Source organism: Chiloscyllium punctatum, chromosome 9 (assembly GCF_047496795.1).
Source record: "Chiloscyllium punctatum isolate Juve2018m chromosome 9, sChiPun1.3, whole genome shotgun sequence".
NCBI lineage: Eukaryota > Metazoa > Chordata > Chondrichthyes > Orectolobiformes > Hemiscylliidae > Chiloscyllium > Chiloscyllium punctatum.
Genome location: NC_092747.1, coordinates 98,618,954 through 98,640,247, shown reverse-complemented (window position 1 = coordinate 98,640,247; position 21,294 = coordinate 98,618,954). Strand labels below are relative to the sequence as shown.

The 21,294-nt window shown below is 37.8% G+C and overlaps 1 protein-coding gene across 16 annotated transcripts in view; it reads right to left on the bottom strand.

Moving 5' to 3' along the window:
- mycbp2 (MYC binding protein 2) overlaps positions 1–21,294 on the bottom strand; it is a 253,347-nt gene that overhangs the window by 40,889 nt on the left and 191,164 nt on the right. For 15 of the 16 annotated variants that reach the window (XM_072577934.1, XM_072577936.1, XM_072577940.1 and 12 more), the window contains 8 exons: positions 19,156–20,796; positions 15,969–16,138; positions 13,928–14,172; positions 9,106–9,273; positions 8,832–8,989; positions 3,603–3,802; positions 3,262–3,411; positions 845–1,005 (listed from right to left, as the gene is read on the bottom strand). In XM_072577934.1, coding sequence (XP_072434035.1) covers positions 845–1,005; positions 3,262–3,411; positions 3,603–3,802; positions 8,832–8,989; positions 9,106–9,273; positions 13,928–14,172; positions 15,969–16,138; positions 19,156–20,796 — 2,893 coding nt within the window. The remainder of the gene's footprint in view (positions 1–844; positions 1,006–3,261; positions 3,412–3,602; positions 3,803–8,831; positions 8,990–9,105; positions 9,274–13,927; positions 14,173–15,968; positions 16,139–19,155; positions 20,797–21,294) is intronic. The other variant, XM_072577938.1, reaches the window with a different exon arrangement.

Genomic DNA, 21,294 nt, shown 5'->3' with positions numbered 1-21,294 from the left:
TCAGTTACAGAAAGTTTCTATCACTTCCTATTTCAATTGCCAAATTGTGACCTCATCCAAACATAAGCAGTTCCTAGTAATTGTTCACTTGGACAGTAACCAGGAATGAGATATTAGCTCATTTTCTATTCTGGATAGCTGAGACCAATCGTGGGCACTTCCATTAACTGTACAAACCAATGCTTAGTAACTCAAAGATCTTGGTCTACAAGACTGATTATCATGTCATCTATAATCTCAAGTACAATGAATGAGATTTATCCCAAAAATATCTGCAGATAAGTCAATTACAGGATTTAATCAGAACTGTTCTTTAAAGGGTGTTAATCTTATGGTGACACTGGATGGACAACTATTTCTCAAGGCGGAGGTGAGTACTGTAGATACTGGAGATTAGAGTCAAGATTTGAGTGATGCTGGAAATGCACAGTAGGTCAGGCAGCATCCGAGGAGCAAAAAAAAATCAACGTTTCAGGCAAATGTTGGATCCCTAATTAAGGGCTTTTGCCTGAAACGTCGACTTTCCTGCATTTCCAGCACTGTTCTAATCTTAATTATTTCTCAAGGTCTATATTAATTATCAAGTAAATTATTCAGAATTTGCTGATGCAGTTTAGGAAGACTAAATAATTTTTACAGCAAATAAGCTTTAATGTTACATGTACACCCAAAAGGTGATATCAAATATATGCTTCACAACATGGAATCAGAATTTTATTTTGATATCAGGTAGTCAAATTAAATATTCCAACCCTAGATGACAAAGTTGATATAGCAATGCCACTCCTTTCATATTTTTGCAGTTGATATGATTTATTCCATTTTTTTATAAAATAAAACCTACCGTAAAGCCATTTGTTGCAGTGAGCTGCCACTGGGTAGAGACATCATTAGGTCCGAAATAGTTTGCAGCAGCCGGTGAAACGTTTCAGGTAAAGGATGAGCAGCTTCTCCAGCAATTACTATGTCAGACAATGGGTGTTCACATACTCCAGTATCTCTTTCCTGTTTTATATTAAAAAAAAAGTACTTGGAAACCTTTATTGACAACGGTTTTGAATTTAGCAACTTTGTCCATTATATATTTATGTTCTTCGAAGGAAAGGAATTGGATGAGGCGCTCAATGAAGGTGAAAGTACTCCAGCATTAGATTAGATTAGATTCCCGACAGTGCTGAAACAGGCCCTTTGGCCCAATCAGTCCACACTGACCCTCCAAAGAGTAACCCACCCAGACCCATCTCTCTCATGCACCTAGCACTATGGGCAATTTAGCATGGCCAATTCATCTAACCTGCACATCTATGGACTATGGCAGGAAACCAGAGCACTCAGAGGAAACCAACACAGACATGGGGAGAATGTGCAAACTTCACACAGTCACCCAAAGCAGGAATCGAACCTGCATCCCTGATGCAGTGAGGCAGCAGTGCTAACCGTTGAGCCACCGTGCCACCATTAGCAGATCCACATACAAGATTTGGAGAGAAATCAGAATTAACATTTCAGGTCAAGCGACCGTTCCTCAGAACTTCCTCTGTTCTGTCAAAGGGTCAGTCGACCAAAAATGTTAACTGTTGATGTCTTTCTCAGACGCTACCCGACCTGCTGAGCTTTTCCAATAATTTATCTTTTTGTTTCTGATTTACAGCATCCACAGTTCTTTTGGTTTTCATGTACAAGATGTGGTTGGTGAAAGTCATGCAACTATACTCATATCACAACATGACAAAAGACATTGAAATTGTAGTAGTGGAATGAGATTTAAGTGTCAGTTGCAATGGGTGATATGATAATGATAGTACACGCAAAATACAAGATGTACCTGTGCTCTACCACATTTAAGTGAAATGTACTCATGGGATGTGGGAATCTCAGGCTGCCATCAAGCCAGCATTTATTATCCATCCTCGATTACCATTGAGAAGGTGCAGATTGTGGCCAGCTGCCTTCCTGAACCCCTGCAGACTATTTACTATAGGTACTCCCACAATGCCGTTTGGAACGGTGTTCTAAGATTTTGACTCAGTGACGCTTGAAGCAGGGGTGATACATTTCCAAGACAAGATGAAGTGTGACTTGGAGAGGATCTTGCAAGTGATGGTCTTGCTATGTATTTACTTGATTGACTATATAGGGACATCATTGTAAATAGCTACTTTTCCAATTATCATCATAAAACCATGTGCCAAGCATAGTTATCAATAACTATACTTGGAGACTGTCTTGATCTTTGTGACACGACTACAGAATCTGAAGACCACAGTAATCTAAAAAAGTAATAATAATAATAATAATAATAATAATAATAATAAAAACAATAATAGTACGTTTTCCACTAGGCCTTTTCATGCATTTAAAATGAGTGGGCACGTTTGCTTGCACAATAGATAAATGCTGCTGCCTCTCACTGGGCTTTCCAGTATGAGTTTATGAATACGTTAATGGTAATTTTTCAATTGGAGATCCATGACACATTATTCATTATTTTCAAATCCTGTCACTGAGGTAAAATTACAGTCATTAACATTGGAAGGCCAGGAGGGTGTTTACAATTAAAAACTCATTAATATAAAGCCTCCGTTAATTTTGACCATTTCCAAAATTATCATCTGCAAAGGATACCATAACTAAAACAAAATTGATATAATTGTGAGATTTTGTGAAAAGCCTTGAGCTTGCTTTATACAGGCAAGCTCTTTGTTTATTTGGCATTCAAAATATCCTGTCAGTGATGAGCCAGTTGATCCCTTGAAGAGAAGAGGGTTATCATTTGAATACTGGCGACTATTTGTGGGCAGCACACAAAATTGACAAAACCCGATTTCTTCTGAGTTATTTTCCTGGCAGTCTGCAAGTCCATGCTCATTTCTGCTTCATTTCAAATAAACTAATATCAGAAAGGTGAAGCTAATTTATCTAATTTCTTAATGTAGGTAATTGGACGTAGAACAGAGGAACAGGAGTAGGCATCCTCATGCCTATTCTGTCAGTCATTTAATGAGATCAAGACTGAAATGTGGCCTAATTTCATGTACTTACTTTCGGTCAATATCCCTTAACATTATTGCTTCATAAAAATGTGTCTACCTCAGGTTTAAAATTAACAACTAATCTAGCATGAATTGCCATTTATGGCGGAGAGTTCCAAACATCTACCACCCATTGTACATAGCTCTGAGTTAATAATGCAAGCTAATCCAAACATCACTTCCTTTCTAATGAGGAAATTATTCAAAGCAACCGCAATATTTAACCAACCTGTTCTACATTCTCTTTGTTCACCTTGTTATCATCAGCTTCTTCATCCTCAGATTCCAAAGGAGCAGGAGTCAGGGATGCCACAAAATGCCACAGAATATCGTGGAGTGCAGTTGTCTGAATTACACTGCACAATAGCCAGTTAAAGGCCTGTTTAAATTGAAAAACAGTGACAAAACATTAGGCTTTGCTTAGACAAAACTTCAAAATGCTATTAAAATTGAATCAGTATGTTGTCTGAATCACAAATATAGGTAATTCTTGACTTCTTAGCCACTGAATTAATTACCAGGCAGATATTTTGGCTTCATGAAAATATACGTATTGATCATTGCACTGACCTCCATAGCATACACTCTGCAAGCAGATTTCCTTAGTGCGTGCTTCATTGCCATTTCCAACCCTTCCAGATCATGGTGCTGTATGACAAATGCTAGAACAGGCCACTGGAAATTTCGTTCCCCTTTGGGCAGTGAACTGTGAGCTGAGATTAGACGAGATAGTTCCGGGGAAGGATGTCGAAGAAGAGATGATCCCACTTCTGTTTGAAGAAGAAAATTTGTTAACATTTGGATGTAAAATAGACCACATTAAAATTTAAAGGCTGTATTATTCTAACAATTGTTGTTATATACTGCATCGCACATATAATCCCTGATTGGAAGAGGCTTTCTCCATTCATTCCAAGCGAGAGCTTTGGAGATTCACCAGTCTGTGAGCTGGAGTTTCTGGTAAGTCCATTTGCTAGCAGAAAATACACAGGATCTCCACAGATTATATAATTTAAGCAGTACTTTTGGGGCAATTCATCAAACTTCAAAGTTCTAACTGGCAGCTTAAAGATGAAGTGCACAAACCTAGTGAATAGCATGTCTCCAAACTCATCTGAATTGTCTTTTGAAAAGTTATCTTGTAATGAACATATTAAGTTACGGAGGTATGATTCAGAAGCAAAAAAAAACACACCTCAAAGAATTCACTGACAAATCTTTTCTTTATTTGGGAAAAATATGGATGTAAACAGAGTAAGAGAAAAGGTAAGGTAACGAAGCAATAGAATTTATGTGATAGCTTTTTTAAAGCCCAAAGACTGCGGAAGGAAGGGAAAACATGGAAAGCAAAGTGATGCTTTTATTTGTTCATAGGATGTAGGCGTCAACTGGACCAGCATTTATTGAATACCTTCATTGCTCTGATAGGGTGACGGCAAACAACCTCTTAAGCTATTGCTGTCCTTGGGGCATTCCTGGATTTTGACAAAGTCACAGTGACCAAACAAACAGTCACGCAGTTCCAAGTCATGATGCTGTTTGACTTGGAGTGAGAAGGGAGATTGCAGATGATAATGTTCTTATGCATCTGATGCTTTTGCTCTTCTACGTGGTAGAAGTCACAGGTTTATAAGGTGCTATTGTTGCAGCCTTGCTGATTTACTGTAGATGGCACACACTGATCTCACTGTGTATCAGTAATTAAGGTAGTGAATGCTGAAGGTGGTGGATGGAGTGTCAATCAAGCAGATGCTTTTTCCTGGAGGGAAAGAGTATTCTATCACACTCCTAACTTATGCCTTGTATTTGGTGAAGACACTAGAAAGACAGGAGAAGAGTTACTGGCTACAGAACTCCCAGCCTCTGACCTGCGCTTGTGGCCACAGTATTTATATGCTCGTCCAGTTCAGTTTCTGTTCAATGATAACCCCCAGGATGTTGATAGTGGGAAAGTGATTGATATTAAACAGCATTACAATTGCTGAATCTTCTACCATCAACAGATTAGAATGACTTCCCCGCCTAGTTAGCCACAGAGTCAGGGGACAGGAAGCCTGCCAAAGCGAACATCAGATGATCCGCAGCCATTTGAGTGGCTGTTAATAAGCTGGAGATGGAAATTGTGACCTAGAAATCCCAATTCAGGCTGCAGCTCTCTAATAATTTAATAATTGCTAATACAATGGAGGGGCTGGTAGCATTGGATAGATTTGAATCAGCGTTTGGTGGTCCGGCAAAGTTGGCAGGTCCAAGTGAAGGGGGCCCTTGAGGTGTTGATATATTTGTTAAGAAGGGACCCTCACTCCATTGTCCTCCAATTATTCACAAAGGGAAACTTATCGGAATGCATACTTGGCGTGGTTAAATCCTGATAAGGGCCTTAGCCCACAGTTACGTAGTATCAATTATCTATTTAAGGTTCTCAACTATCCAACTGGCAGGCAGACTACTCAATGTCACCTCAACAGTTGGCATAATTGTGGAAGGGGCTAGGTGATGGCCAAAATGCTTGCTGAATTAAATTAGTCTTCCAGCTTTAAAACCATTGGTGGATGAGTTTTAAGTCCAGCCCATTAAGATTGTTTCAGGAAAAAGAGGGTGGGTAGATAAATGTCTTTGCAGCTTAAAACAGAGGGAGGGTTTAGGAAGAAAATAACACTGCTTACATCAGTAAAACAGGTGATGAAAACAACTGCAGAGGGAAACTCAAAACAATCAAAAGAGGGAACTCATCAGATGACACTTTTGAAGTTATTTAGGCATGCCATAGATACCTCCTGCAACTCTGAGATGTCAGCTTGGTAACATTTTGATATTGTTACAATAATGGACATTCACTAGCAAGGCTCTATATCTACTTGTATAATGGCATAACTTAGAGCTATGTAATAGGAGCCATCCACTGTAATATGGAACAGATGTTCATTTCCATTGCATATTTATGTCTTTAGTTCTTTTAAAAGTGAATTGAACAAACAAACATATACAGGAGAAACATGTTGCAAATTGTTCATCTGCTTTCGTTCCTACAAAGTGCACATGCAGAATCATGGAAACATTGTAACTATGACAGTTTTGATAGAGTTGCCCAACTTAGTCACACATTACATAACACTACAAATTAATGTTTAATATTCATGACCACTGTTTTGTTTTGAATTTCCTACAGAAAGTGCTAAAATAGATTTAATGTTTTGTCACCAATATAATCACAATTTTGAATGAAATGGAAATGGTAAACACCATGTTTCGCTGTTTCAGGGATCAGCTTGCTTAACTTTTGTTCATCACCGCTCCTGCATTCCAACCTGCTTGCCATCCTTTGCTGCTTGGCTACTTCCCTCATTGCAGCATTCTCTTGCTTTGATATTGACTCTAATGTCAGCACCAAAGGGGAATCCAGTAGCCTAACTCTGCAATAATACTCGATAGAGCTGACACAGTAGCAACGTGGTAACTAACTTATGAACATTTCTTCACATTTTTTTCTCTTTCTACAGTCATATTGCCTTTAGTTAAAACCTTTTTATGATTACTTTTGATTTTGACAATTGCAATTTCAATTTGCACAAGCACTCAATAAAGACTGAAAAATATGCCTGAGCAAATAACATTAAGAATTGATTTGTGTCAATAGTGCGCTGCAAACAAGCCATTCAATATGAATAATAGTGAATCCTCGCTCCAATGTGTGTAGGCTGAGATACAATTTATATTATCTTTATTGTAACATAATTTCAGTGTATTTGAAATGTCATTGTAAATATGATGTTGAGCCACATAAAAAGTGATGTTCGATTTAAAGATCAAAAACTTGGTCAGATCGGTAGACCTCAGTAAATGCCTTAAAAAAAAAGGAAAGATAGGTAAAAGGACAGGGATTGGGTTGGAGGTAGAACCACTGATACTGGAGTTAAATCTGGTTGATTGGGTTAATCTGTCTTTTACTTTTAAAAGACATTGCAATTTTAAAAAGTCCAATTTGTTGAATTTAATTTTTAAATTATAGCACAGGTGTGAAGGGAAGATTCTGCTTAATCACATTAGAATGGTTTGTAACAGTTAAGCATTACTGGAGACACATAAGGCAAAGCATTCAAATTCTGTTAGGCTTCCAAATGTAAGAATGGCTCATCTTTTCTTCAGATGGAGCTATGAAAGTGTGTGCCAGAAAGACACGAAAATAAATTCCAGGACTAAAGTTGAACAGCAGCTACAGAAGATGCAGGTAATGTAGGTTACATAGAAAGGAGCGACAATAGGTCATTCAGTCCCTCGAGCTTGCTCTGCAATTCATGAAGAACTTGACTGATCTGACACGAACATCAAATCAGCATTAGAGCCAAATCTTAATAATCTTTCACCCTTTTGATTTAGCTATCCACCTCTGTTAAAAAGTATTCAAGGACTCTGTTTCCTTCACCTTTTCAGGAAGAGATCTGCAAAGATTTTCAACCCTCAGAAAACAAAAACCTTGCCTGTGTGTTAAATGGGTGATCCCTGATTTTTAACAAGTGACCTCTCATTCTAGATTCTCCCATAAGAGGAAACATCCTCTCCACCTCCACCGTGTCAAGATCCCTCATGTTTGAATCAAGTCACTGCTTGCTTTTCTAAACTGCAGTAGATACAAGCCCAACCTGTCCAACCTTTCTTCAGAAGACACCCCATTCATTTCAGGTATTCATCTGCTAAATGGGTTTTGAACCATTTCCAATGCATTCACATCCTTTCTTAAAAAAAGCACCAACTTGCTGCACATCAGATGTGGAACCCCAGAATCCTGGTATAATTAAAACACAATTTCCTTCCTTCTGTTTTCAATTCCCTCTGTAATAAATGCCAATACATCCTTTAGTTTTCCTAATAAGTTACTATATCTGCAAACTAACCTTTGACAATTCATGTACTGGGATTACAGTGGCTATTTTCACATTACTACATCATAAAGTAGTTTGATTAAGCCACTGGCAAAGAATTGATTGATAGTCTCATCTTTAAGATCAATAAAGTAGTTTTCCATTGTATTCCTACTAAAGAGATTGCATGCAGTGGCACAGACTTTATTCCAATAGGTCAATGATTGGCACCCATTATTCATTCAACTTGTCCATTTAACCTAAGTGACTTTGCTCTGCAAGTTGATGGAAAGATAGAATGGAAAACTAAGGCAAGAAGCTTTATCAACACGAATCAAGAACTGAAATTAACAAAGCGAAGACAGTGAAGGAAATGTAGTTAGTTAGTATATTCAATGTCAAATCAAGTACACAAAGAGGGGGAAAAGAAAAATTGCAAATTAAAACAACAGCATCTGAGACCTCACACCTGCAGCAGAGTGATTGGTGGACTGTAACACATTGAACATTTTAAAGGATACTTAAGATCGAAACTGACATGATTTAGCATTCCATGGTTAGTTTAAATCATAGCAAGCAAATATAACAGACTACCATTGCTTTGCATGTGAAGTTATCAGCAAATTCCTATTTTTAATGAAGTGAATAGCAGTGGTACATTTCTGAAAACAAGTTGTCAATTTTCCAGCACCTGCCCTTACCTAAAGTTGCTGTCGCTTTGCATACTAAGCAAGGGAAGTGGTATTATTATTTTAACAGCAAACTTTGGATCGTTATGATTTTCAGATTCTGGGTACTAGTGTGTATCTAAAACTCTAAGAAATTAATGGCTGTTAATACTATTGCCTGATCTAACTTGGTATTTTTGAGACTCAAAATATCAAAATGAAGATAAAAGTATTGAAGAAAAAATATCATTGTGACCAGAAAAACTTCTCACCTGCATCACCACTGTTAACTCTTCGCCTAGGAATAGCCTTCACACGGGCTGGTGAAGTAGAATGCTGCTTGTCATATTCTGATGCAACAACGGAGTATGATCTTTGAAAGACGCTACGTTTTGCTGTATCATTTTCCATTATTGGGCTTGTTTCAAGACTATAAAAATAGGCACAAAGCACCATTGCATAATGTAGTTAAGGAAGGAGCTGTCAATTCTAATATTCATCTTTAATACCACGTTCCATCAATAAACAATTGTACAATGGAAGTACCTGGGAGGCATCGACTTCAGGTTAGTTTCAGGTTCATCAAATACATGAGGGCAGGCATCTGGTGTGACAGATATGTATGGCGCTGGAACCGAGGTGGAACGAAGGTATCTCATTTCATCTTGAAACAGGTGATCATCATGGTAACCATGAAAGTTCTCTGAATGCTGTCTGTCAGGCAGAATTTCACAATTTTGATTCACATTTAAATCGTAGCAGTGAACGATTTTCACAAAGTATTGACTTTTCAAAATCTATATTTGTTAAACCAAATTACAGAGGACTGAGGAAAGTTGTTTCAAGCTTAAAAATCATTGTGATCTAATGAATGAAACTCAATCCGAGAAATACCTCTATTTTTGACGCATATTTTGGGGCAAAACAAAATAAAGATTGAGTGTTATCGTGCATGAATTGCAAAAGGTTAAAATGCAGGTACAGCAAGTAATTAGGAAAGCTAATAGAACGTTATCATTCACTGCTCGGGGCATTAAATGCAAATGTAGGGAAGTTAGGCTTCTGTTATACAGGGCATTGGTGAGACTGCACCTGGAAAACTGTACTGTACTGGTCTTCTTATTTAAGGTAGGACCTAAATGCTTTGGAAGTAATTCACAGAATGTTTAGTAGATTAATAACTGGAATGGGGAGGCTGTGTTGTGAAAAAAAAAGGGTGGACAGGCTGGCTTTATATTTTAGTTTAGAGATTAGACTGAAACTTTCAAGATCCAGAGAGGTCTTGAAAGAGTGGATACAGAAAGGATATTTCCTTTACCACAGATCTAGAATGAGGGCTAATTGTTTAAAAATAAGGAATCAACTATTAAGACAGGTACAAGGAGAAATTATTTTTCTTATAGACAGGAATGAGTCTTTGGAACTCTAATGCAATTTTGAATTGCCACCCAGTCAATCACATTAAAGAATCCCCACATCCAGGCAACTGTAAATAAAAAACCTAAATGTCAAAATAATTGCCAGACAGTGGAAGCAGTCTTTGAATATTTTTAAGGCAGAGATAGATAGATTTGTGATAAGCAAGGTATTAAAAGGTTATTAGAAGTAGACAGGAATGTGGAGTAATCAGATCAGTCAATCTCTGAGCAGGCTGGATGGCTAGAGTTGCCTATTCCTGCTCCTAATTGATATGTTTGTATCTTTCGGAATGTTTCTTTAATTTGCTATTATAAGGTAAGAACTGTGCACAAATTCTACAAACCTCATGTCAATCTTCCAAATTACTCAAACTGGTATGTTTGATGCACATCAGGGTTTTGTTAGTTCCAGATCCATCTCTCTTTGCTGCTGTGCCCCAATGTCAGCTTTCCCAGAAAGCATGCCAGATGTTCTTGCTCATCCAAGCTACATAATCTATTATTTCAGCTAAAGCTACTTAATTTTTTAAGGACAAAGGTGGATCACAGAATCCCCTCAGTGTGGAAGGAGGCCATTCGGCCCATCAAGTCCACGTTGACACTCAAAAGAATACCCTCTCCGTATCGTACTACATTTTCCCATGGCTAATCCCTCTAGTCAGCACATGCCTGGATGCTCTGGGCAATTTAGTATAGCCAATCCACCTAACCTGCACATCTTTAGACTGTGGGAGGACGAAGGAAACCCACACAGGCACAGCGAGAACATGCAGACTCCATACAGACAGTTAACCTTACCTGGAATCGATCCTGGGTTCCTGGCACTGTGACTATAATATTACTCAGCATTTTAAGTGAAAATTAATGACTTTAGTTCAAGTGTTAACAGTCATTGCAGAATGGATCCTTGAAAGGGCAACATGATGATAATGGACACTGGCCTTGATTCTACCAGCATTCCCACACAAATTGTGAATCTCAGAATTCAATATTGAAGGGATCAGATCTTTCCTGAACAAGCAAATCATTATATTTACAAAAGAAATACTTGCACATAACTGATTTCCCAAGGCTTTCTTATTGACTAACTTAAAATAAACACTGGTGCTGATCTTGCCAGAAAAGTAACAGCAAATTTAATGATGTTATTGATCTAGAAATCAAATGTGTATTCAGGGAATTAAAAGATATGTGAGGAATCTCCTTTTCCAGAACTCACTTGCCAATTTATACGACTCCACTGTCTACTTTGAGTAAATGGTATTATGCCGTGAATTCCTGTTATTTTTAAAGGACTTGGATATGTGTATTAGTTTTCCAAAAACCTCACGATGTAAAGTTATGGCTGGAACTTAACTGTGAAAGCATCTCTTTAACAACATGGTTAATTTGGAACATTGATGAACCTTTCCATACAAGAAAATGAAGGATTCAAATCATTCAATCATACCTGCATGCAATAAATTCAGACATTTTAGTGTTTTTTATCTTTACTTATCCAATCTGCCTTTTGTTTACTCTCTCTCTCTCTGCTCAATCCAGTTTCCACTTTCTTTTTCTGTACTGAATTTGTTTCTCATTCATCAACTCTAAATAATCAGGTTTTGTCTCACTTTTTCATTCCTTAAATCCAATTGTCATTCCATAAAATGTGGGGCAAAATAAAGGCCATCATCACTGACCTCCAAAAACGTTCACTGAGATCTCATGCCACTTGTGGCATCAACATTAGCACTTGCTATACAATGATTTGGTTCCTGGGGATTCTGAGACAAGATGGAACAATGCCATGAAGGTGCCCAGTCAATCCCATTGAAGAATTCCCACATCTAGCCAACTTTAAAAAAAAATACTAATAACCAAAATATTTGCAGAGAGTAAACTAAAGGTTGGGGAATTAATATGTAGATATAGAAGTTGAAAGGTCATTAACAAACTTTTTAAAAAGTTTGTAAATCAACCAATTATTCATTATGTAAACATTTAATAATGCTCCATAAATCTAAATTTACTTTTTCAGAACCGGTCCTTCTGTTCAATAGCAGTTATTGCTCAGATCAATGGTAAAAAATTACACTTCAATTAAAGAATTGTTTTTCACAAGGTTCTGACACAGTGACGAGAGCGCAGAAAAGTAGTTCTTGTGAAATGAACTGTTCTGCCTAATTCCTAGCTTTTGGGGGTGGGCCAGGGTCTATAGCACTTCACAACCTCAGGATTACTATCACAATCTGCGCTTCCCTAAATCCTGAAGTGCAGTCAGATTTGGAGAAATCATGACCGACAGTTCTGCCAATTACTCATCAAATAAATTTGCATCATTGGTGAGGGATATGACCTCACTGTTCATTAAGGTCCCAGATGCCACATTACCCTTGTATTATTAATCTACTCTTCCAGCAAGTTATGCTACAAATTCTTTGAGCTGACGTGTGCAGAAAACTCTATTTAAATGAAGTATGCTGTTACATGTCCTGCTCCTGTCCATTATTTAAGAATGACTGCAACATTGCACCAATACAATGCAGAATGACTTATTACACTGGCGTATTTTCGTTTGTATGAAAAAAGATCATCAATCTGAAACATTAACTCTGACACTCCAGATACTGCTGGACCTGTTTGGTTTGTCCAGCAGCTCTTATTCTAATTTTAAATTTTCACTCTTATTAGGAAACATTAAAGTTACTTAAAAAGCTTAAATTAAACGGATTTTTAGTATTTTAAGAGTTTATGTATGAGGGAAAGGTAGTACAACAGACTGGCTTCTAAAAAAGTATTAATATAAAATTTGCATATATTTCAGTGACAAATGTTCCATTTTTAAACAATAGTTTTGTAAATGTGAAAGGGTCACTCAGAAGTGGTACTGGAAGGGAGATAGATTTGAGTCTTTCTGAGAACTTCCTGAGAAAAATGGAACAGTATCAATGATTAGTGTAATTATCACAATGAGTGGAGCAATGGTGACTGGGGTTGGCTTTGAACAATTGATTATCTGTAGCCGGGGAGAATTGTTTACATCAGAAAGTCACTGCACGCAAGGTAAAATGCATTAACATGTTAGGAATAGAAAATACAGTATAAGACTTGATCAGGTAGGGAAAAGAAAAAGACAGATAGCATTTGCTGCTCTGCCTTTTGTGACTATGACCACATTATTAGGAAAATCTGACTGGTTGAGGAGTTGGAATCAAAATGTGAGAAGGGGAAATCAAAAGTTCTATAATGCATGCAATGCAAAATATAAAAGGGCAATCCTTCCTACTCTTTTCACCTTCAATAAATTCTACTTCCTTCTTCCCAGCTCAACTATTTCAGGTTCAGTTTTGACGACTCAATAGTGGATGGTACTCACTGCCAAGACACCAACATGCCAAGTAAGTGAAGTGACTGAAGTGTAGAGATACACCTGTTTGCAGCATACTGCAACAGGAGAAGGTTAAAGGCATAAAAATAATTTAAGAAAAAAAGAGCAGCAAAAGACTTTATGTGGTATAGATGGACATCAGTTCACAAATTCTAAATGCATGGATTTACGGCATCCGGATAGACCCCGAAATCATAATGAATGAAAATCATTGATTTTTTTTCTGGTGATGGCTGAGGGATGGATACTTTTCCGTAAGGCTATGGCGTCTTTAACACACAAGTCAACAGATACATATTATCTCAATTTAACAACATCCCAGACAATTTTACTTCAGCATTGTCCTGCAGTATGAAAATTGAGTGTATACTTACACCTTGAACACAAAGTTGACTTAGGGACACAAAATGCTACCAACTAACCGGAACTTATAGTAAAGTTAGATCAAGTCATTTTGTATCACAAATGTTGACTTTGCTTTTGCACAGTGGTATAGCAACAAATGACAATAATGCAACATTAGCCCATTTTTACTGAACAGAAACCATTGACACTGTTGACCAAATCTGTTACACCATACCTTGCAAGCGTCTGTAGATAAAGGCATGGATATTTACTGGGCATATCATCAGAGATGCCTTCTTTCAAACTTGGAAGATGTGAGTAAAAAGGTCTTGGGGTATGGTAACAAAGAATATTTGGTTCTGCTGCACTACTCAGCGACAGCAAAAACACGGCATTTGCTTTAATCACTTGATGAGCTTCCATAGAGGGCAGGGCTCTTGGGGTCTTCACTTGCACAGGCTTTTTTCTGGCTTGTTTAACCTGTAAAAGAAAATATACTAACACTAATAGAGTGCCATTCGTCTAAATTAGGAAAAATGGGGAACTCAAGTATTTTTCACAGAAATTCAAGAGGATAAAAAATCTATTTGCTATCAATTATCACATTTTGTGAATAGATTTATTCATGCAGATTGGAGTATTCTATTTATTTTAGTTCTGATCAGAGTGACAATAGAATAATCTACATTTTACTTCTTAAAGCAAACTTTTCCAAATAACTGAGGTTTCACAAGATGCATACTTTAAGTCAGATGACATGGCTCCTGGTATTAAAAGGCAGAACACCAGTTTTTCTTCAAACTACTTACAATGATCCACTTTTCTTTTTATGATTAGTTCTATTACAATGCCATGAAGGTGGATTTGGAAATAAAATCACCAGTATATCAAAAATACAGCCAAACTGTTTACTTCCACATGCAGTACTTCAAATGGTCATGTATTTATACAGTGCACAGGGTGTCAATATAAATTGTGAAAAATGTACAATAGGTTCAGACAAGCAAGCACACATTTCAATTTGGCAGGATTGTAGAGGACACACCAAGTTACTTCCCTTTTTCTCCAATCGCAAATTACTGTGTGTGACAAAGCAGGATTTCCAGACAAAACAAACTAGTTAAAGCCTAATTCAAATTACTTATCATTAACAGAATCCATTATTTTAACTCAGAGTTGGAAGACTCTTCCTAAAAGATTAAAATTACCATACAACATTTAAATGGCCAAAGTCTTTCTGGTCTTAAGGCTCCTGACAAGAACATTTCAGTGGCATAAGTTGCAATGACGCTCAACAGCGAAATGGAATATAGTCAGACTGTGAATGCCTCATTATGTTGGGTTGCATGGTGATATGTAGGCACTTAGTTTTGTTAACTATTCTGTTTAACTAGATGGGAATATCAAACAAGATGACAGAGTTAGCATTTTACAGAGGATTTCCTAATGTTCCAGATTTTACGTTTAGATTTACACAACCTCTAGTATTTTGCTTTTAGATTTATTAGAGTAGGAGGATTGGTTTGGGAGCACGATGCCGCCCTGACAGACAGAATTAAACATTGCTTACTTAGCTGGCTACAAAGATCCCACATAAAATTTCACAACCTCAAGGCAGTTTTTTATCTGCTGTAAATTGACATGAATTTATCAAGAACACTCAAAAAAGCCAGGAGAATGATTAATGACATGGAAAAATACACGCTATTCACTGTGAGGAATATGCATGAGGTTTGGTTTAAGGACTATTGTTGTGGCAACTAGTTTTATTGTGAAAACTAACTTTCCTAGAGCTGACTTGGATGCCGATGAAGTGTACACCATGCAATATTGAATGCCAAAATACAGACAGATCCCCATATGACACACCCATGTAAAGCACTTTCACAAGTAATACAGGTTCAAAGATTCATAAAAATTTGATAATGAGCCACTTGATTCAAAAAGTCACCTGTTGAGTACAATACTTCCTATATTTATGCCGCCTAATGTGGAATGTATTTTGTGCACATTCATACATTTACTCAGAAACAGAATGCGAGCAAAATAAGAATGCTTGAAAATGTTAGGGTTACACATCTCACATCTATAACAAAATTCCTTACTAAAAAAGCTTGTGAACAATTTCTACCAACGAATAGTAACTAAATCTACTTCTGACACAAGCTCTTAAATCTGAAATAACACAGTGGGATGCAAGTCAGCAGTGTGCTGCTCAAATCACTTTTATAGGGCACAGAAGTTAATTTTAAATGTATGGCTAAAGGAAAATATACCTTTTCACGTGCTGCAGCTTGTTTCTCCCGGAGGTATTTTTCTCTGCAACGATCACATACAAGATACCAGGTGCTTCCTCCAACACCTCCATCACCACAGTTCCCTGCCCATCCACCACAGAAGTGACCAATGCTATTATAACCCTGTCCTCCAGCATAGCGACCACAGCCTTTCGCAAACAAAGAGAACAAATTCTTATTACAGCTCAGAGATCTAACAAAATTAATTAACTTCATATTCGTTGGGTATCAAATTTACGAGCAACTGAACGATCTATGTAGAATTAGGGATAATGACAAGGCAGATCACAACAGACATCAGCAGGATATATATTGGTGAAACGGATACAATATACAGCATGTCAAGTTTAAATCAGAGAGGCAGCAATATGAACTGTATGGTTTTAAAGGAGTGTTGGAATAGAGCATCCTGAGCTTGTATGCACAGAAATCTGAGAGAGGGGCAGGATAAGTTGCAGAGCTGCTAAATGCAAACATATGGTACATACAGAGCACTGAGTACATCAGCAATGAAGTTAATTCGAGAAGAAAATCAAGGTTGACTCTCCAGTCAGTTCGAAGGGGATTCTGCACTGGATGAGGTGACATCATTTGGATGGGGCATTAAACCAAGGGCTCCACCTGCCTGGTCAGGTGATTGGAAATGATTCTTTGGTACAATTTTGAGGAGCAGGAGCTTTGTTGCTGGTGTCCTTGGTGATATTTATCCAAGTCAATATTACAAGTACAGATGACATGGGCATAATCCAATTTCTTTGTGCAGGAACCTTCAATACACCATGAAATGCTTTGTTACAATGGCGACCACAAGTCAAAAGTTGTTGTTTCGAAAACGTTGAGACATTCAGTGATGGTAAAAAAAATCCAGAATCTTCAATATATTGGTTAAGCATCATTTGTAACATTAGGTTTGACGCTGATCTCTACATATCAGTGAAGATATCCAAGCCTCAAAAAAGGTGCAGAGGAGATTGATTAAAATTATACTAGGATGAGAGGCTTTAATCTTGTAGTGACATCAGAGAAGCTGGGGTGGTGTGGAGGAATGTCACTGAATGTCTCAACGTTTCCTCAGTTTATCAAGAACTGAGTAGAGTCAGAAGAAGCAAGTGCTACGAGGAACTGACAAAGACAGATCCTTATTTATACAACTTGAGGAAGTAAAAAGTACTTGGGGAGAAATACACCTGTACAACAAGCCAACAGATCAAGTCCAGAGGGGAAATAAAAATCAATTCACAGGATGACTTAAGATTTGATCTTCAGGAGTGTGAAATATTTATAGTTACAAAAAAAAGAACGAAAGGCAGGAACAGATATCACAGCTCAAGCACTTAGACAACATCTGCTCAAAAGATGGTTACTGCCAAAAAGATTTCAGTTAGAACAGCAATGACAAAAGATAGATTCTCTAAATAAAGGGTTGCCTGGTATAATCAGGAGTAGAGATTTTATGAAAAATGATTAAGATTCAGATTTGGAGTGTCACGTTCTACAGGTCTGAAAGAAATAGACCTTGTGAAAAGTAAACAGTCAAAGATTAAATGATTGGGAAATGTGATTCTGAATGGGAATGCAGGTGGTCAGTTGGAGAGAACTCAAGAGCAATGAAGGAGGTCTCAGGATGGCAGGAAAGAAGGATCTTTAGTCAATGTCATCAAGAAACAGCAAAACTGGATTGGAAATATTCTAAGATGAGGAGTTTGGTGAACGTGGTAATTGAAGGAATAGAGTAGAGTAATGTGGACCAAAAGGAAGAAAGAGAATAAAAGAATGTTAGAAAACTTGAAATGAAAAGGGAAGGCTCCCATGAGCAACTGCAGAGGAAAGTTCAGGATCAAGATGCACAAAGAAAAGAAGAATAGCACCTCCCCTTATCCAAATCATTTGGCATAGGCTTAATAGGTCAAAGGGCTTTCTTCTGTGCTGTATTATTCTATTGTGCTATACCAAGAGAGCTCTAGGTTAACTTCAAAAGAATTCAGTTTCCCAGTTAATCACAAATGCAATACGATCACTATTAATGATTAATGTGTTGTGAAGTTTAATAGAAAGGTAGGGAAGTTGCAATGATTCTTACTTTTATCTGCTTTTCCTACAATACCTATTCATCTGTGAAAGTCAGATGAAAGCAAGATCAGGCTCAGCAGTGATGCCTCCTAACATATTTGGCACTTAGATTCTTGTACTGATGAAGATGGGTGGAGACCATGATCAGTCCATGAAATCAGCAAAGCTGAGGAACTAGAAGCCATACTCATCCGACCAGTTCACAGCATATTATATCTTAGCCGAACTCACGGTAAAAAAGGAAAATTACAATATAAAGTTGTAGACAGGGGCCTTTGCAGATAGTTCCTGACACTGGCAAATGACATAGCTGTGTGAACGCCAGCAATGGGGAGCATTGTAAGTTGGTGCAGAGGTGGTCCACAGGCTTTCTTAGGAGCCAAGGAGGCATCTCCTGTCACTTACCTTGAAGAACCAGCAGTTAGATTCAACTGCTAGATTTTCTGCAGTTTAGACCTACCCCAGGCATATCACCACAATATGATTATGGTTTATTAATTAGACCGATTAATTAGATGCCTTTTTGGGTGAGTAATTTCTGCATCTTAAAAAGAGGCCAGGCATGGGTTGTGTTGCCTCATCCTTATATTTTACATCCTGCTTTCATCCTCAACATCTTGCACCTCAGCTGTAGGTTAAAATAGAAGCCAACTGTAGTCACTGATTTTGGGAGTTACTGGAGGGCAGCCTGCTTGCATCTGCGAAATATTTGTCAGTGAGAATCAGAGAATACAGAAAGGTTAGAAATAAAAGCAGTTGGAAATAAGTAATACAACCATGAGCTCCCATTGACAGAAAGAAGCAGATTATTATAAAAGTTCAATGATGAAGATGATAGTTACACTGAATAACTGAGTTTTGAAATTTACAGCCAACTGCGAAGCTACAAAGATCAAAATCTGATTTTAAGTATTACTATATTCAAAATTGATAACTGTTTGCCATTTTCACTCATCTAAAATTCAGTGGGGTTTTTGAACTGAACCCAGTGACCAAGGTGCATATACATTTTGAAGACAAATAAAAGCAAACTGACTCGAGTTGTAGATACATATGATATTTTTAAACTGGATTAACCAACAAATAGTTTACTTACCTGGATGAACTTGTCTCATGTGATAGGTTACTGGATACTGATGAGATTCACCACACAGCTCACATATAGTGTCTTTCTCAGGGCCTCCCATTGCTAGCTGTGCCATTTCTCCAAAAAGATTTCCTCTGGGTCTTGCCTCTGCTTTGTCTTTTTTCTTCTTTTCTTTCTTACTCTTTTTGTTATCTTTTTCATTTTCTTTTTTCTTCAAGATGGCACTTGAACCAGGGCTAGGAAAGATCATATTTTGTGTGGCTGCTTTTATGGTTGCCATTGAGATATCCTCCCAAAAGGCAACAAGATGCTGCAAAGTAAGAGGCAAAGGGGATCTATTCTTCATAGAATGATGGCTCATAGTTTCATAGCCCATTGAATCAGACTTTCCATCTTCATTTTTTTCAGGCAGTGGGGGCTCTTTAAGCATTGAGAGCACCTTGTTTTTATTAATGCTGCCCATTTTTGATATGTCTGGACCATGTGGAGAAATATTGAACATGTTTAAAGCAGATGATATTTCCAATGAATGCCTATTCTTTAACTTAGTCTCTCTTTCTTCAATACCTTGTTGGCTGTGAAGACTGCTTCTCATTGGCGCATACTCTTTACTGAGATCCGGATTGAATTTCAAGAAAGATGAACATGCCATTGCATCATGGACAACCCCCTCATGCCACAGGAAAGCTGCAAATACTGCACGAGCACATTCTGCAACAGATGGTGACATTGCTTGCTTTGGTGGTTCAGCAGAACAATTACTTTCATCCTTGAAAATGGCTCCCATTTTCTCCTTCTTGGGTCTAGTGTGTCTGCCAGTAATCTTCCGACTCATCTTAGGAGATGATCTAGTTTCCTGCTCTTCTTTGGGTGGGGCTTTTCCTATGCTGAAGTGGACTTTTGGAGAGGAGTCATCAGGATTCTGCATTTCAGCTATTTTTTCAGAAACTGCATCTGAATTACTGGTTGTTGTCAGTGTGCTAGATGTACAAATCGCAACTATCTCACTGTGAAGATTTTCTTGCACTACCTGAGGGGATGGTGTTCTGTTCTCTGTGTTGGCAGCAGTTTTTGCCTCCTTGGGGAGTAATTTTGGTTTAGGTGAAGTTGATCGACCTCGCAGAGGCTCCATCAGAGGAACTTTTTTCTTACGGACTGTATCAGGATCCAAAGTGTAGGAGTCAGACTTTGATCTCTCCCGTGGTGGATCCAATCTAATTTTTGTCGCCGTGTTGGCTTTATGAATTAAGTTTCGCTCATGAGGAGAAGATGGCCTTGGAGAATTAGGGCTCGATGGGCTGCCTTTCCCACATGATAACTTTTGTTTTGACAACACTGAACGTGATCCTGGTGTTGGTGACTCTGCCCTTAGTCCAGCAGTGATCTTCTCGTCTGTTTTTAGTGACTGTAACGTGTTATGATTTGGAGAAAGGGATCTACTATGAGAGTCTGATCGCAATTTGGCAGTGTCTGATTTAAGCATAAGGGATTCGTTTGCAGACAAATTTTCTGCATTTTTTGTCTTTGTTTGCTCTGCAGCAGCCTTATTGATCCGACCTTCAATCTTCTGCAATCGATTTTCAGTTTTGTGTTTGCAGGACAAATCAAAGGTTCCAGATAGTCTTCCGGAAACAACACTTCCTTTCTCACCTGAAAATTATTTTGACAGAATTAATTAGTCATTCACTACTTTTATGTTTGAAATAAAAACAAAACAAAAACACAATGTGCGCATGTCGCTCCAAGCTACACACCAGCCTGACTTGGGTCAATATGGTTTTTCCTTTTCTCAGACTGAGTCAACGTCCTGTGAATCCCTTCCTAACAGCATCATAAATGCAACTAGCCCATGGACTACAGTGGTTCAAGGCGGCACACCATTTCCTTCCCAAAGGACAATTTAAGATGGGTAATATATATAGTGCCCTGAGACTCCCATGAGTGGATTTTTAAAAAGCCCAATTCAATATAATTTCTGCTGTCCAGCTGCAAAAATTAATGAAATTCCAGGATTAAAAGTACCATATTTGAGGAATAAAGAGTAAAATTAACATACAGGTAATTTTCCTCCTCTCTTACAACAGTAATTGGTTTGCTTGAATAGGGAGCATCTCAGATCAAACTTCATAAAAATAACTGCTTTTTTGG